The sequence below is a fragment of the Megalops cyprinoides genome, chromosome 19 (genome assembly GCF_013368585.1).
Source record: "Megalops cyprinoides isolate fMegCyp1 chromosome 19, fMegCyp1.pri, whole genome shotgun sequence".
Lineage (NCBI taxonomy): Eukaryota > Metazoa > Chordata > Actinopteri > Elopiformes > Megalopidae > Megalops > Megalops cyprinoides.
This window is the reverse complement of record NC_050601.1, coordinates 11714305-11733259: the sequence shown is the minus strand read 5'-3', so window position 1 is coordinate 11733259 and position 18955 is coordinate 11714305. Positions and strand designations below refer to the sequence as shown.

The 18955-nt window shown below is 41.5% G+C and overlaps 1 protein-coding gene across 2 annotated transcripts; it reads right to left on the bottom strand.

The window, feature by feature from the left end:
* Window positions 1-1514: 1514 nt before the first annotated feature.
* On the bottom strand, window positions 1515-16736 carry LOC118794168 (carnitine O-palmitoyltransferase 1, liver isoform-like). Of its 2 annotated transcripts, none has more exons than XM_036552355.1 (19): window positions 16550-16736; window positions 12114-12261; window positions 11281-11420; window positions 10509-10680; window positions 10190-10291; window positions 9839-9976; window positions 9006-9083; window positions 8702-8809; window positions 7979-8066; window positions 6952-7147; window positions 6288-6476; window positions 5788-5893; window positions 5499-5615; window positions 4591-4755; window positions 4060-4188; window positions 3739-3894; window positions 2997-3110; window positions 2136-2228; window positions 1515-1824 (listed from the first exon to the last, which is right to left on the bottom strand). In XM_036552355.1, the coding sequence occupies exons 2-19, from the start codon at window positions 12252-12254 to the stop codon at window positions 1705-1707; spliced, it is 2352 nt and encodes a 783-aa protein (XP_036408248.1). In that variant the 5' UTR covers window positions 12255-12261; window positions 16550-16736; the 3' UTR covers window positions 1515-1704. The 2 variants fall into 2 exon arrangements, with proteins under 2 accessions (XP_036408248.1, XP_036408249.1); XM_036552356.1 differs by lacking the exon at window positions 16550-16736 and adding an exon at window positions 14603-14642.
* Window positions 16737-18955: the final 2219 nt, after the last annotated feature.

Here is an 18955-nt window from a genome sequence, read left to right as displayed (position 1 = left end):
TCCCCTTCGGTGACATATGCAGAAGACTTTCATTGATATTAAAAATGTTTCCACAATGAACTATATTTACAATACATTACATTTATTCATTTGGCAGAGGCTTTTCATCAAAGCGACTCACAGACTAACCTCTGAAATAGTCTTTTTGAAAAATATTAATGACTTAAGTTTAAATGTCAAAATAATGGAAAGATAATATCCTTAAGCCAAATGGTTCCAATTTTATTTGTACAAACTAAACAATATACATATTTTACAGTTTTTTAAATTCCAGTTTTACTGAAAAAGAAAACATTTAAAGCAGCATTATTTCCATTACAAAGTTACGTAACACAGCAACACAAATGTACAAAGATTGGTCTGAAACTAGGGGAAAAACAGATATACAAACAGAAAGACAAAAAATTGTGCCAGTGATCAGACAGACAAATGTGATGGTCTGTTACAGTGATGTATGTGATACTGGCTGGTAGGCGGTGAGATGCCTGAGTTGACAAAGAGAGTAACCGCATGAAAGTGTCAAACTGTGTCAAATGTCACGCTTCAGGACCATCATATGCAGTATGCGTTGCTAGTGATACATTAAATAAAAGCTTGCATTGTTTCGTGTTGCTTTCATTCAGAACAAACAGTTAATTACACATAAGGAACTTACACACTGCCCTGCAGTGACATCACCCATTTAAATTGGTACAGACGTACAGCTGCCCCAAAACAACTCTAGTGTAGGTTTGTGGTGTCATGAAAACAAAAGAATCCCCGCTATGAAGAAGTTGATGTCTTAGAATCTTGTTTAGCCAACTTTGTCAGATTTTGCATGATAGAGTTGAATTTGAAGTTCCCAGTTTTTTGTAATGTCAAGATGAGTGACAATGTTATGGAGGTCAGATATGCCCATTCATCACACATTTTATCATGATGAAAGAACAATCAAACGTGTACATGTTTGTGTTCAAGTCAGGGACAAACACATTATCAGTGATTAAAAATTTGTGATGAACAGTAATGAACAGTAATGTGATGAACTATAAACAGTTAGATAATGCCATTTCATCGTATAAACAGTACAGTACAATACAGTAACACTCTGGCATTGTCAAAATCATACAGTAAAAATCATCATAACTCCAACAATTTGTCAGCAACTGCTACATACATTTTACCACTTAGTCCCCAAATGTTTACTATTACATTCTCATATAATCAAGTACTGTCCTGCTCCATAAATACAATTTATTTTGTTCTGTTCAACAATAATTACTTTTAGCAAAAAACAACATTCTTCTTTAAAATTAAAAAGGTTTACAAATGGTCAAAACAAGTTTAGAAACACCTTATTTTACAGTTCCTATTTTGTGTACATTTTTTTGTTGTTATTTTTGAGTAGTAATCTAGACACTCTTGTGGAAGTTAAGGCAATAATAACTAACTGTTGCATTGTTATCATGTTTTACCATATTATTACCCCCCTCCCCCCTTATCCTGAGCTGTAAAATAAAGTGCAACCACATTTTTTGCAATATCCCAATATCAAATATAAAAACAAAATGTAAATCTTCCAAATAAATAATACACATCCCAATTAGTAAAGACTCAAGTCACGTCATTATTAGTAAAGACACAAGTCACATCATTGCTGTCAATTGCCATTGATTAGGTAGCTCAGTGACCCTCAGAACACACCCCAACTGTCGGTCAGTAGCTCTACTGGTCCTTCTTGGCCTGTGTCTTCCCTGATCTGATTGGTTCTTTTTGGTCTGTGTCCAGCAGTGCAAGCAGGTCCAGTAGAGCCTGCCTAATATGGGTTCCAAACCTGTGAGCATCCTGAAAGAGAAACAAAAATTGTCCTTGTACTGCACATTTCCAGGCACATCTCAGCGATAAAGAATGCACATACTGAGAGACACCTTATGCATGCAGATACAGAATTTGTACATTAAAACAAACAAGTTTAAATAATATTTATCTATAAGTGTCAGCTGTAAATGAGACGTGTGTACTTTTGGCTGTAAACCTACGTCTGATAATGAGTGTGTACATCTATGTGCCTCATGTGTAGTAATCTTATCCTTATGTCAGTGAAGCATGTGTAAGAATTCATGTATGTTTCTGTGTGCATTTAATGGTCAACTCACAGTCTGTGCACAGGAATATTTGCAGGAGATGTGGAAGTTAATCAGGTCCTCTCCCACAATGATGTAGGACACCCCATAGCCATCGTCCGCTACCTGGGAGAGACATTAATGAAAAGACGGAAATTAATAATGATCATACTACCTTTAATCTGGAAGATATAGACAGTACAAAAAAGAGAGGAAGAGAGAGGACAGGTACTTGAACTCTGAACACATGACATATTTAGGAAGAATGGACTTTATGAGGAGCTCAGCCTTGGTATCAGATTAACTGAAAGTGGAGCCAGTCCATACAATGAAGAGGAAACCTAAAAAATACTGTGATAAGTCATTCAATTAACTGTACTATGCACCAATGGTACTGCCCTCTCACATGGTAAATATGTCCTGAACAGACCATAAGGACCAAAAGAAGACCCTGAATACAATGTTCTGTAAAAGCCACCTTCATGCACATGATAGAGCTGTAATTTCGTACATAATGTGTAGACAAGTAAGATACTTACTTCCTTAAACTAGCAAACACATTGCCTTGTTTTTGTCCAGAAAGATACAAATAATAATACATTTAAAATTGTCTTAAGAGAAGATCAGAGGAGTACAGTGCTGGCACTGCAAAGGGATGGTGGCATTGCACCCACCTCTAATGAAACATATGAATTACTTGATGATACCACCTCATTACAAATATAGCTGTCTATTGAGATTTTACATTAAACTTGTTAAACGCAATCTACATTTGCAATGTAAATTGTTGTGTTCTCATGCTGACAAAACTAGTTTGGGCTGAACTGAGCTGGAGCAAAAGAAGAATAGACAGAGGATGACACAAGGAATGAAGACCCAAAAGAGGACACTGACTGGGCCAAAGCCTCCACCACAGGAGATGTACTCTGGATGGTTGACCAGGTCAAACAGCTCCATCTGCTGGACTGGAGTCTGACTGGTAGACAGACGCCATGGCTCTGACAGCACCTGACAAAGGGAGTAGAGTGTTAGAATTTTCATGGAACAAATTACATTACATTACAGGCATTTAGCAGACGCTCTTATCCAGAGCGACATACATCGGTTAGTTTTTTTTTTTTTTTTTTTTACAATGTTATCCATTTATACAACTGGATATTTACCAAGGCAATCATGGGTTAAGTACCTTGCCCAAGGGTACAGCAGCAGTGATCCAGCAGGGAATTGAACCGGCAACCTTTCAGTTACGAGTCCTGCTCCTTAATCATTATGCTACACTGCCACTACTGCCAAATTACACCATTTTAACAGATTTTACTCACAGTAAATTTTACATAAAACTTTATATGTTGTAGGGAATTTATTTCTGACTGCCAGTGTAATAGAACTGCACCATTCAACCGGCTATAATAGGCGAGTACCCCAGAAGGGTTCATTATATTTAAGAGTGACAGAAATTGTGTGGCATTTCTGGTAATGACATTTTTGTTTAGATTTAAAAGAACAGGAATTTCACATTGATAATAAATAAATATTGTGGAACAATATATAGTGGAACACTTCTGTAAATGCAGAACCATTTCCAGGACAAAAACTCTTTACTGTTTTCAGCCAAATAATTTACACAGATGCTCACCTCCTTAAGAAAAGGTGACTCCACCCCAAGGTATTTGGAGACCACATAGAGACAGAAGAGGTGCCTGTCAACGCCAGATCCTGTCATGGCCAATCGGTACAGGTTCTGGTGCTTCTCGGATGCCAATCGGAATAGCCGTCTGCATACGTCTGCCTCCTGGAAAACAGCAACCAGAGAATGTACAGCATTAGCAGTCCAACTCTCACACATGAAAGGTACAGATAAAACAAATTAGTATATACATAATGATACAGTAATTATACAAATTCAAATACTAATTATGCAAATTCTGCTAATGACCAGCTGTTAAATTTCTCCTACCTCTCCACTCTCCAGAGCTTTGACAAAGGCGCAGCTCTCATTGGAACAAGACCGGACTGTCTCCGTCCGCCCTTCTCTAAACAAACGGGTCATAGAGGCCTCATAGGTCAGGCAAAACGTTCCTCTGTCCTGAAAGAGAGAGGTGGATGAGAAAGAGAAAGATGTCAGGTCCACATTACTGAATTTGATATTCACTGCATGTTGTTTTCAATCGATCCTGATCCCCTCCCTTGTTTTAGAAAGGATCAGATGACAGAATGAATTTTCTTAGGCAGGGATTGTTTTAAACATTGGTTTTGTCTCCTTGCTTTGGTTTTTTCATCTAGGATTCACACCATTATCATTTACAAAATCAGCTTGCTGATTTGTCTTTGCTCGTACATACTGTTGAGAGGTCATTTGCAGTAGGCTAATTGCATCATCTTCATTATAATAACCATGGCCTGCAATAAAGCAGGCTTTAACTGCCGTGGTCGTTTGTTAAAAACGACCCCATGAAACATGCACACAATTTCTCCCAAACCGACTTACCCTGTAATACGCCAGCTGCAGAGCCAGCTGGATGAAAGCGTCCGGACTCATCCTGTGCTTCTTAACCCTCCCCTTCCCAAAGTCCCTGAAGGGAAACACGTGGAAGTCCACATCATCAGCCAAGGCCTGGGCCACCGACAGAGACCGGGACACCTGCTCCTCACACTGACACACAGTGAGAGTGAGTAAGAGAGAGAGAGAGATACTTCACCAAGTGCACCCACACTAATTGAGTACTACACATTTCCAACGAGAAGGGTGGTGAGCGAGAGGAGCAGTTCTGTTAGCTCCTGACAGAAAGAGAGAGACAGACAGTGAGCGCATATGTGAGAGGAGAGACCAGGATACTCCTGTCACGGACATCCCTTTTTTTGGAGCAGGGAGACAGCAAAGGCCTCTTTAAAGAAAACAGGACAAAGGCAATGTTCATCTGTGTATGTCCTTGTAGACCTTGACTGATAATCATGCATTTATTATGTGCATGTAGAAAAGACCACAAAGTGCTACTGTTGGTATATTACCTGAACAGATCCCTAAACAGCCTCAACAGGCACCAGAATTAAAAGAATCGGAGCTTTACTGTATACATTTTTTCATTTTGCCGGTAAAAGCAGGCTTTAGGATTTCACAGGTCTGGAGGCGTATTGAATGAGACTACCATTAGACTCAGGCTTGAACAGAACTCAGCAGGTTTATGAACATACTGATACAGACAGAGGACAGTCAAACAGCACTCAGTCAGAGCCAGATCCCAAGTATTCTTAGTTAAAATAAGGACTAGAGGCTGTCCATAGGGGAGCTTGAATTTGGGATACTCTTAAGGGCTTTATCTGGCTACAATGTTACCAGGTTGGTAACACTTACAGAGTCAGGAAGAAGCTAACAGATAAATAATAACAGTCACTCACCTCTGGAGGAATGTCCCAGGTCAGTTTCTGTGGCCGGGGTAAGGTGGAGTCGATGTCGCCCTTGCAGTGACCCTCCCCATCATAGCCCAACTGGAAAGCATCTGTAGCCAGCACATACTGTGAAGACACAGCATGAACACCATTAGTATTACCACTGAGCAGGGACACCAATGTATTTACCCTGAATATGAGGGCCACGCATGCTGATTGGACAGCACACTACACCACTAACACAGCTCAACACTGCTGCATCCCATAATGCCCCGCCAATCCCCTCCCTGCATCTCACCTCCCACAGGTGCGCCACAGTTGGGGCGTCGGCCCACGAGTGCTCTGCGTTCAGGCCGTTCTTCCCATTCTTATACACCACCACTGAGAAGGACTTGTCAAACCATCTGTGAGAGAAAAGGGATGAGTAAGAGGGGAAAAAAGTCACCCTTCCCAAATGACCCCAAATGGATTTTTTTCTTGCAATCCTTAGGGTACACATCATTGGGCCATGTCCCCCTTATTATATAAAGAACATACTGAACACATGTAGTTGGACTACATGTAAAAACATGGCATCCAAATTGTGACCATGGTTATATATGGTCATAGAGCATCATAATATCACTGTTTTTCTTATTTTCACATCACTGCTGTTTTTGGAAGTTGAATATAGTTGAAAGTAAAACTTGTAAAGTAAAAGTAAAAGTAAAACTGGTTGGACTGTGGAATGTGTACCATATTGCATATCTGGTCACATGACCACAGGTAAGTGTGACCCAGTAGACACAGCACCCTCACCTGTCATAGCACTTCCCGTGCAGGAGCGACTTGGCGTAGGCGTCCAGGTTGCCTGCGGGATCATCTCCCATCATGCCCTGCTCGTCATCGTCCAGGGTGACAAAGAAAGCAGCTTTCTCAATGCAGTCCAGGGATCGCTTGTTCACCCCAGAGCTGAAAAACTGCTTCCTCATCCAAGCCCACGGCTCTCTGGGACAGAGAAGAGGTCATTAATTCACTTCCACACACAGTGCTACAGCACAGACCAATGCCCAGGGACACAGCATGACACACCAGTACAGAAGGGCTGATATCAAGTGACATAACCTTTGTTACAGTCAATAAACAAAGACCCGAGCCCTCTTTATTTGTATGTAAAAAGCTGCTGGGGAACAGGTAACTATTAAGTTGCACTATAATTGTACTGTTTAGATTCATCCTGTTTCAACAAAATATAATCAGAAGGATGAACTACAAAAATCATGAGAAATGCTGGAGAGAAAATGAAAAATAAAAGGATCTGTGATTAGTTATTTGGCAGACACTCTCATACAGAGCAACTTAAAAAGCCATCATGGCAAGATGCACCTGCCTCACTTAACTGTCCCTATACCCGTCTTTCTTTCACTTAACAGTAAAATCTCACCAAACAGGAACTGTCACTATACCTGTCCTTCAGTCTCACCTGTCTCCTGCAGTTAAAGCCCCAAGCTTTTCCTCTCCCTGTGAGGGCAGTGAGGGGTCATCCAGAATCCTCTGGATCTGGAACTCAATCTCTCTGGCTGACAGCAGCCTGCCTGCCTTACACACCCACAGCTTGAAATAGCGCCCCCTGTGGTAGACCGCCACATAGTCGCTGTCCTGTAAGTGTTGTAGGGTGTCTGCAACAGGGAGGCAGGGTACTCATGGTCATTACATTAAGCCACTATTTGTACAGAGTGATCAAAGAAAATATTGACTGTGGTACTGTAGATCAGCGAAACGGAGTCAACATTGAGGAAGCTACTCTGCTACTAGAGTTATATGCTTGTATTCCTGTCACCTTCCAGAATACCCCACTTTACAGGCATTTGCAGAATCAGCAATAGAGAGGGCAGGGGACAGTATGAATGAGTTCCAGTAGAACTGAGAAGGATAAACATAAAGATAGTTGGAAGATAATGAATACATGGATTGTTAGTTACTGACTAGGGGAGAGGTTTTGTAAAAAAAAATTGGACAAATGCAGAGCAGTGATTTGGTCAGAGAGACTAAGAAACAGAGAGTGTTAGTACCTGTTATCTCTCTGGGAGTCAACAGGAGTCAAACCTCCTCTGAAAGTAACAGAGACAGGAAGGGACTGAAGACTTCAACAACCACTGAGGGATGTGGGGACAGCAGGAAAGGGTAAAAATGGAGGAAAGGAGAAAGAAGCATGAGGAGAAAGACTGAAAGAAGGAAAAATAACCCTAGAAGAGAGCTGAGGTGAGAAAGGATGAAGAGGAGACAAAGAATATCAGCAAAATTCAAAAAATAAAGTATAGATATTAGAGCTGAATCATGCATAACCAATGCAGTAAAACATCTAAAAAGCCAAAGAAAATGTATAGTGTGTGTATGTGTGGTGTGTGGTGTGTGTGTATGTGCATATGTGTGATGTGAGCATGTGTGTGTCTGCGTCTGTGTGTGCGCGCGTGTGTGTGTGTGTGCGTGTGTGATTTTTAGTGTATTACCAGTCTCTTCTCCTGGGATGCGTGTGGTGTTGAACATCCTCTCACACTGAGCAGCACACAGAGGTATGACAGTGCCTGGGATACGACTCTGTGAGAGAGAAAATTTTAGGGACGGATGAGAGTGAGGAAAGTTCGGTGGCAGGGTAGGGAGAACAGGTACCAGGCAGGAGAAGAGAAATGGGAGTAAAGAGAAAGAGGAGAGAAAGATAATTAAGTGATTAAGGGGTAATTAAAGGGAATGACATTAAAATCACAAAGTACAGTCATACAGGCATGTGACCATGCATTCATAGCTGGAATGATTCCTATGGAATGCATTTTTCTCTATTGTCTCAATATTGGCTCAGAGTTCCTTCTCTTCCCATGTCCAAGTTTATCAGCACCAGAGTAATAACATGTTTTTGGGAATATTATGAGAGAGGAGTCCCTCAGCATGCACTACAAGGTTATAGGCTATTGAAGGTCTACAGCTGTGGTGTCTACTCCTTAGTCTGGATATCTACAGCCCTGAGGATTTTATACAGACCGCTCCAGACCAGCGGCTGATGGACAGCCTGGAACACCATGTATGTCAGGTTCCTGTCTGACCAACAGCTCCAATTATGTAATCAAGGCCTGAGGAAATTAATACCAGACTCCTGATGATCTAAACTGATTTACAGAAAGCAGTGCAGGTCCCCACAGCTGTTACCCACAATGCCTCAGTGCGGAGGGAGAACTCACAGGCTTGAGTTCCTCCAGGTTCACATTCCTGCGGTAAATCAGGAAGGCCTTAATGGTGTTCCCTGCCCTGGCTGCCTGTATGGGAGTAGGGGTCACGTACAGGAAGTCCTGGCAGAGAGCGAGAGAGAGAGAGAGAGAGAGAGGTATTGTTTATTTCCTGTTTGATTTCACCATTTTCACAAATACTCTAAGGGCATCTGCCAAATTCATTACATAATATTATTATTATTATTAATCACAACATTATTAATAACATGGGTGCAGTAATGAAGAGAAATAAGATGCACTGTAAATATGATCACACCATTCCGTAGTAGTTGCTGTTGACCATGATGGGGCTTCGTCCTCGAAGGTAGACATACTCCTCCCACCAGTCACTCACCTGAGAGAGAAAAACATTCAGGCTGATGCACAGTGCAATAATATTCCCCTCTGCGTAGACAGACACACTGCTTGTATATTGTGACACCTCTTGTATATATGGTTGGAACATTTTGTGATGATGCCATTTGTGAAAGCTCAATCAACTGGTAAATTGAGTACGAGTACATTGTTTATTTATTCCCAAAAGGGGTATATAACAATTTATAAATTGCTAAGTACACATACAACACATACAGTGCAGTTGTGTCTGTGTTTTAAAATACTGTGCATTTACAGATATGATCAAAAAGGGATATTAGTACAATACCAGTCAAATGTTTAGGTAATATAATAAATAATAAAAGATAATAGGAAACGTGCGTTCAGAGACATTTTGATGTAAAGACTTGTGCTTAAATACTAATAAATAATAAATGTATTTCTTAGACAAATGTAAATCATGAAGGTAACACCTATGCATCAATTTCTTTCCAAAAAAATTGAATTTTAAAAAATATTTTTGACTTTTTTAAAAATATAAAATATAAGATGGTTTTCATTTGTTTATAACACCTTTTTGGTCACTGCGTAATTCCATTTGTCCTTACTATTATTCTAAAATGTGGAAAATAGTAAAAATAAAGAAAAACACTTCTATGAGTAGGTGTGTCCAAGCTTTTGACTGGCACTGTACATCACTGAAAAGGGGTAATAGTACATTACCATTTGTGAATGAACAGAATCATCAGTATCATCTATGAGAGGGACACTCACGTAGTTGGAGGCCCACAGTGCCTTAAGCTTGAGGTACCACTGCAGCCGACTCCCTATGCTGTTCTCAAACTCGGCGGCCAGTGTGGTCGTGCGCTCGAATTCTGCAGCGCTCATCAGCGGCTGCACTGACTCCAGGTACTGAAGGAGGGAGGGAGGGGTAGAGAGAGGGAGGGGAGGAGGGGACAGTGGGGACCGGGTTTAATATACTGTTGAACTGCATCTGAATGCAAGGCACACATACATGAGACACTGGGACCGGAGTCAAGCTCCTTGTAAATACAGAGGAATGCTTGGCCAATAAATTCTGATTAATGATTCACTGACCCCCGCCCCCCCCCCCCCTACACTCACCCTCCTGAGAGTGTCTTTGATGGCAGGGACAGGCAGGTATGGCAGAGAGGCCTGGTAACTGTAGAGCAGGGGCTGCCTGCCTGAGAACAGTTTCATCAGCACCTAATGGAGGGAAAAAAGGAGGAAGGGGGAGGGGGAAAGAGAGAGACGATGGAGTGAGGGGGGAGGGGAGAGAAAAAGTGGGGGGTGGGGCACAGAGAGAGAGAGAAAGAGAGTGGGGGAGGGGAGAGAGGGACAGAGAGGGAGGCATTGACAGTTAGTATGGGGCTGAGAATGTTCAGGCTCAGAATGAAACTGGGACGTTCTGAGGAGGACTGACCATCCAGACTTTGGTGGTGTTGGACACCTTGCCGTGCAGTTCAAACATCCAGCGGTGGTAGGAGAGGAGCTGCCTCAGGCACAGGCGCATGGTGAAGATGAAGGACAACCAGAGCAGGGTGCCCAAGAGCAAAGCCAGCACCACCATCTGACTCTGCACACTGAGAGACTCACTGAGAGGGAGAGGGAGAGAGGAAGCCAGACAGTCTGAGAGAGACCTTGACGAATCGCTACGTCAAAGAATACGGTCAAAGATATAGAAATAGATATGGTCAAAGAATTACATCTCGGATAAAAGATGGGTGGTTCCTGAGCTTTCAGCCATTTCCCTTTCCGTTAGATTGGTTCATTTAGCACATGCTGTTACTCAGAGCAATTTACAAGGCCATAATGGCGAGCAATATCAAGGGCAGATGACATAGAACAACCACAGACAGAACATTTCTAGACATTACATGTACATTAGTTATTCAGTATAAAAGTGCATTAGTTATTTGGTGTACAGCCTTACACATTTACTGTATAAGATAAAGGGTATGCACTCAGCAGCGGTCTCTGGCTGTGCAGAACAGAACAAGGCAGGAACACAACAAACCATACAAAATAATACTGAGGTGAAGCCGGGAGAGGGAAACAATTTAACAGGAAAGATCACATAACACAATACAACTATCATGGAAACAGGCTGTAATTTCATACTGGATAAGACTGTAAGATTGGTGGATGGTTAAAGATTACAGAAAGAAAGCTCAAAGCAAAGGTATGTTTCCTACCTAACAGGAAGATGCTCCTGGATTTTGGCGATGAGGCCCATGGAGGGGTCAGAGCGTGTGTACATGGTTGCTAGAATGGCGACGACTGCAAACAGCCAAGAGTAGGGGCTTGCAGGGTACGCCCCCGAGATTACGCTATTCTGGGGAGAGAGACAGAGACAAGAAATTCTGAAGGACAAGATATGTTTTAATTACACCCCCTTCGACTAAAACCACTGTATGTAAGGTCTAGCTAAAGGCCATGAAGAATATACTGGCTCTCAATAGAACATCAGTTCAGAGCCCACATGACTGCACAGACACTACACAGAGGCCTTCATATCTGCATGCGTACCAATAGGGGTGCAACAACAGAAAAAGACACACAGGTAGGAAAACACATATGGGAGCATCATTAGTGCACATATACATACACACACATTCACATATACAGTGCCAGTCAGAAGTCTGGACACACCCACTCATAGAAGGGTTTTTTCTACATTTTGGAATAATATTAAAGACATCAAACTGTGAAATAACACAAATGGAATTATGCAGTGACCAAAAAGTGTTAAACTAAAACCATCTCATATTTTAGATTCTTCAAAGCAGCCAAAAAAAAAATTTTTTAAAATAAAAATTCTTTTTTGGAAAGAAATTCATGCATAGGCATCAACTTCAATATTTATTTTTCAAGCATTTAAGCGTAACTCTTTAGATAAAAACATCTTTGAAGGCATGTTTCCCATCTTAGTCAGGTGTGTCCAAACTTTTGACTGGTGCTGTACATACACACATAAGCAGACAGTCTGAGGCACATGCAGACAAATGGGCAGAGAGATGGCGTTTACCCTCATGCGGATGAATCTCTTCTTCCAGGAGCGCAGTCCGGAGAGGTAGACCTGTCGGAGGGCCTCGTGGGACAGCTGCAGGTCAATGCCCTCTGGCGTGATGGTGAACTGGAACGCCACCGCCTGGTGTGCCTCCGCCATCCCTGAGCTGTGACACAAGTCACACTTAACGACACGCTACAGACACGGGGGTGAGGTGACGCATTCGTATTCAGCAGAGGACCAGGCCACAGCTGCGCCGGTTCCCTCCACAGCAGCTTTGCGTGTGTCTTTTTTCCAGCAATGCTTCCTCAAGGGATCCCTGAGAGAGGATGGGGAGCCTCACTGCATGGGGACCAAACCTTTGGAGCTGGGGTTTCTCTGGTCTCACAGCACATGGCGAAAAGGCACGGCGTTCATGTTAACATCACACTGCCATCTTACGTCATCCGAAAGTCCCAAATAACAAGCAACCCATTCTGAAAGCTAGTGCTGCCTGGAACCGTTTGTGCAGATAAGAGGTATTCTGTTCAGTGACATGCACCTAATAAATTATTTGATTTCATACTGTTCTGAAATACAGCTACAGACTCCCAACATAAACTTCAGGATAATAGCAGTACAGGAGGAAAAGGCATGAATATTTTTCTGTTCATCCAGCATTCATCATAAAGACATTATTGTCATTCATACACCAAGAGAGGGTGACGTGGGAGAGAGGGTACGGGGGCATGGGAAGGAATGCACTGAGGCTGAGCAAAGGAATTCACAGCCATACAATATGTTCTTACTGTACACTTCCTGGTCATGGTCATTTCAGACACGACTCACTGCATGCTCGAGCACATGAACACTTTCACAGAGACGAACCATTCATTCACAACACGGAGCATGTTGTTTCTGCCTCTTCTCCTTCCCTGAGCAAATGATCTTTTTCCTCCGTAAATTGAATCATGAATCTAGGTTTCAGATGGGAAACACAGGAACACAGACAGGGAATCTGCGTTTATCTTCCCACCCTCTCTCTCTCTCTCTCTCTCTCTCTCTCTCTCTCTCTCTCCACACATGCCAGTGTCCTTCCCTCTACATACATGTCCATTTCCTATCTAATGTTTTTTATTGCACTAGTAACACACTGCAGTTTGTATGTAGAGGCAGCAAATACTACATCTCCAGAATCAATACTGGTCCCCGGACTGGTCCTTAAAAATGCAAACCTTCACCTATTCCATTAGTGCTCACACAGCATCCATCCCTACCCCAGCTGTAATCTCTCTGTACATATATGTCCTCTCCTGTACCTGTGAGCACCCTAAATGTATCCTACATGCAGACAACAAAAATTAACACCTGTGAGAACAGTTCCATATCTCTCACCATAAAACTCATCTAATACAGTTTTCCTTATCTTTCCAACATTTCTCCAGTCATGCTCCACCTTGTGGCCCAACACGCCCAATTATCACAAAACAACATAAATGCTTTGCTTTAGACGTGACACTCAGTCTACCCTGAAGTGCTGTTGCCAGGTCCAGCACATCACAAAACACACACAACATCCCAACCATTAGCAAGTCAGCTCAAGGAGGTGTTTGTGCACCCAGTGTATGCAGACAGCACAGGAACTTACATCATCAATGATTATCCACACAACACAATGTGTCAGTATCAGTGACATCTGAGCCGTATTAATCAACAATGGAGCCCTGTCCCCGGTAGAGCTGAATCAAGATGTTGTATAAACCATCCTAACAGACATTAGTGTGTAAAATCCATGCCTTCTAGGAAACTAGGAAAATGCATCCCTTCATATTCCTAGTGTAAGACCAGCTACGCGAGATTGCAGAAGTTATGGCAGAGATGTGCCGCTTGCAGGACTTGTGCTCCGGTGCGGCATAATCTGAGATGCCGCGTGGAATCTGGAGCCCGGAACAGTGAGCAGGCACATGCTTCTATAGGTTCTACAAGAGGAAGACAGCATCTGCAACCTGCTGCAAAAAATGCAACATAGATTTCCACCCTGTACTGCTTTCAGCAGTGGTCTCCCACCCTACTAGCATGTGATCTGCACAGTAGACACTGACACTGTCAATCAGCATAATGAACTTAACGATGTCTTGCACATTCAACACCCGAGTCGGCACACCCGTTGCAAAAAATTGCATTTCTTAATTTTTCTGGTTATGACTTTTTTGTATTTACATGTTATCACTTAATCTGTTCCTGCTGATGCTCTGTGTATATATTTAAGTAATTCATAGATATCAGGTGTATAAATGAATAAACAAATAAACACAAATATGCTCAACTGGGGTAAAATGGATAAATTTCTGTTCTTCTGTGCTGGAAGTCGCTCTGGATAAAAGCATCTGCTAAATAAATGTAATATAACATTATGTAATGTAATGTAAAATGAGCTTTCAAGCAGTCTCTGCCATCTAACCCCTTTAGGATCCTAAACTAATATCCAAATTCAAAAGCATTCCACAGACCCATTCCAGACCACTGACCTATTTTTTTTCCCCGTCACTCCATCTATTTACCGCAAGCAGAGAAAGATGGATGTCGAGACAGAAAAGTACCAGAGAGAGTAATCGGCAGAGGGAAGAGAGGAACGGAGCGGCAGAAAGAGGAGAGGCGTGTAAACTGGGTGAAAGGTGCGCTCGCTGACAGAGGTGGGTGGAGACGCACAAAGAATGCATAACTTAAATCAATGGGAAATTAACGAGCAGGCACGGACTGCTACAAGCTTTCGCCCTTAGGGCTGGTAACCTTTCCCTGGGCGCTGTGAATGCGTCCGCACAAAAATAAACAAACCCCATGAAAGGTCACTCAGAGGGCTCTGCGAAGCAGAATCTGACAGATAGCCACAAAGCAGCAATTTTTCAAAGCTGAGGTGGCCGTTGGGAGACCTGAGAGAAAGACTCATATAGCCATGCACAGACAACAGAAAACCAAAGTCCGCAGACTAGTATTTCCTACTATAATTACAGGATAAAAACAAAGAAACAAACACAGGAAGGTTAAGAGGGTTACAGTGTGAAGAACAATAAAGATGACACTGGTGACAGTAGAGACATAATGACCTGGGAGCGACTGCTCCAATCTGCAGAACAAGAGAAGGGTCCGGAGGGTGGCAGTGAAGCAAAGGAGAGAAGCGGAGAAATGTGACGGAACAGGTTTGACGCTGGAGAGAAGCAGGTCTGAAGCAGAACTGGCTCCGCAGGATTACACAGACATCTTGACACAAACTGGAGTAAGGCAGAGTTTCAGCAGAAACCTGCTTTAACTCAACAAATAAACAAAGCCTTTCAACTCAAACAACCTGAGAGATGCTGTGGGGCCTATAGATATGCAGACATCAAAGAACAAGCATCATGTCAAGTTAGACATGAAACATGGAGAGTTTTGCAAATTACTACTAGAAATGAAAACTGTATGATGGCTTTTTATTAATCTGCAATACACTAGTATGCAAATGGTGGGCCAAAATGTGAAAGACTACATGATATATTACATTCAACTTTTAAATATTAATCTATTCCATACATTGAAAAGAGGCTTAATTGCCCTACATAGACAAATATGTGAGAGGTACATTAGGTTGCAATTTCACAAATAATTCAAACTAGGATACAGGTGCAATGTCACCTGCAATCGCATGATAATTTAATTTTATATATACATTGCATAACATATACATATATACATTTTACATTTCATACACTATCTTGCCTTTGACTAAACACAAAGCCTTAGGGTAACAGTATACATGACCAATTTTTTATGATTAAATTAACCAATTTGACAACAGTAACTTGACACTGTTACTGCTATTCTACACCTCATCTAATCTCTGCATATAATTTTCCAGTGCGTATTGGTGTACATGGGAACATAGGAACACATGAAATAAACTATTTCTGTTCATATTTAACAATGCATGGCAAGAGAGTTTGAAACTGCCAGTTTCAAAGTAAAAATGTATTGTAAGCTACTTACAACCGTCTATGTATTTTAGTCTATGAAGACTGACTCGATCGAGAATGGGAGCTAGCCAAACGAAGCAATCTTCTCGCTCACAAATAGCTTGCCACCTTCAACTAAATAAAACTTGTTAACTTGGTAAGCAGCTCCGCTGAAATGACGTACAGTTCATGAAAGAGTCAGTGCGCTTTCATTCAAACAGCAACAGTAGCTAAGTACCGCAGCGATTACTTACATCACTAAAATGTGTGCACAGTAAACGCCAAAATAAGACCGCACACTACATAAATTAATATAGGAAGCTTTTAGGTACACACCTTGATTAAATCTGATCTCTGCATCTGAAATGCCCGTCTATCCTAACCTAGAAGCCACACCTTTCACAAACCATGCAGGATGACCATAAAAAACACCTGACGATCAACTTGTAAGAGGAAAACACATGCGGATTGCCATTTTCAGCTACATACCTGAAATTTCGTGGAGATTTCGAAAATGCGTAAGGCAGGTATCAGTACAATTTTGGCATGTACCACCACCACCTTCCTTCGTTGCACTCAATGTTATTGTAGAGAACAGGCTGTTCTCTCCGCTCAACGCCACCGACTCGAATATCTTTGTGGTCACAGTGGTCAATGTCTTCGCCGACTGACGGAAAATGCGATGTCTGACTGGAGGGTGGAGTTTGAGCTCTCTTCTATATGCGCCTCAAATCACAGTGGGCGGCCACTAGAGTCACAACTGAGTCATCACGTGACTGGTATAGTAAAGTTCCATAACGTCTATACGTTTACACCAGCTGCGCCTTAACTGTATGTATGGTTTCTGACCACTGAGTGATTGTTGTGAGAAATTTTTTTGGCGGTGCACATTTAAGTCTGAGTAGCTCAAGCTGAACTTAAGCAAAACATAAATAGTATGACTAAGTTATGAAAGATCCAGTTTACTGGCTTGAGATTACATCGTTTATAAAAATGCTACTACTAATTGCTTTACAACACGAAATCCAGATTTACGACCAGAGAGATACTTGGGTGTGAGAACAAAAGGGACTGAAAACGAACGAAACCGAAACGAAAAAAAGTTTTCTTTCACATCGGCGTTTATGCTATGTTGGTATTTTCATGCAGTGAATTTAAGAGGAAGAAGAGGTATTTCTGTTATCCTTTGACTGTGCTCCCACAATTAGATACTACATAAACACCTGTCCAAAGACCATGATTTGTGCATTGCTGTTCTCGTCCTGTCGTTCGGGAACATGCACACCGCGTCATAATCCTGAATGTAAACCTACTTACTGTACAAGTAAATGTACAAATAATGCATTAAGGTCACAAGTAACCCAAGGAATCCCAAGTCTTTCCTTTCTTGAAGAATTAAATTTCTACCCAATGCTCGAGCAGGTAAGCAACCTTATAAAACGTTGCGCATGTGGGGAAAATATAATTAAACAAGTTTCCAGCTACCATAAAAGCAGGGATCATTTCTGTTTATATATTTAATCTGTAGTAACATTTAGGTGGCTAAAAACTACCAGAGAAATTTGCACGTATGGTATGACATATTAGAGGAATGCATTGTTGAATCAGAGGTTGTCTTACTGAGATTTTTTAGTTTATACTTCCCCCATATCTGTTGAGAAGAACAACACACCCTGCCCTTCTTATTCACTTTGCCTTGAAGTGCTTAAATGAGTTTTTGGCGACATACCACTCATTTTAATCCACATGAAACTATTATTTTATTTGCAATTTAATTTTGAAAATTTAAATTAATGTTATTATTTTGTCATATCATTTGTTGAAGAATATCAGCATCTAAGAGGACAGACATTTCTTTGGCAATGAATTAATATGATTTACCAAGCAGATTTTTCCAAATTAGGAAATAATACAATGACTCTGCATATAGTAGGCCAATTGAGAAATGGACTGAATGGGCCTAAAATCTAAGAAAGCTGCTGTCATCAAGAACACCACTCAAAACACCATTTTCAAAGTTTATTATTATAATCATAATAATAAGGTGATATTGTTTTTTGACCAGTTGTCATTATTGTTTTCTTTATCACAGGCAATAATAATAATAGTGCACTTTCATGTTTTTATTATAATACAGACATTTCTCTTTTCATCATTATTACTCATGTTTTTTCCAATTTTTTTCAAATTTGATACGAAAAAAAATTGTTCTACTGTGCGTGAGGGGGAAAGAATACATTTTACAATCTTAACTGGAATAATCAACAATGATGATAACAATAATCATAAAGTGAATACAGTGAGGCTGAAGAATCAAGATATGATTTATGCTTACTGTTTACAATGAAGAGTTTAGGGTAGAAATGCATGTAAAGATGAGGGAGGAGCTCGACTGAGGTATATTTAGCGGGGGGAAGGGGGGGTGCAGAGTACAGAGGGTTAGATAGAGGGAACGATGCCCAGAGGTTGGGGGAGGGGCATTGAGGGAGAAGGGGATGAGGACTTTTGAAGAGCGACGGTCACATTTACACACGACTGTAGGCATGGTTTCTGCTGTTCTGCATTTATACGCATGTATGTGTGCACACACATAAACACACACCCACGCACACACACAGAAGGCTACAAAAGGCGTCATTCAGGTTTCTCTTCTCAGTCTCCTTCCTACCCTGCATTCCTCACCCTTTCCCACCCAGCAGAGGACTCGATTTGCAAGATAAAGAGAGTGGGCGTGTGTGTGTGTGTTCATGTGTGAGTGCGCGCGCGTGTGTGTGTGTGTGTGTGTGCGCGTGCTCGTGCTCATGTGTGTGCATGTATATGAACAAAGCTTTCGAAACAGCACTCCTTATATGTATATGTATATATATTTTAAATAAAATGTATTATACCAGTACA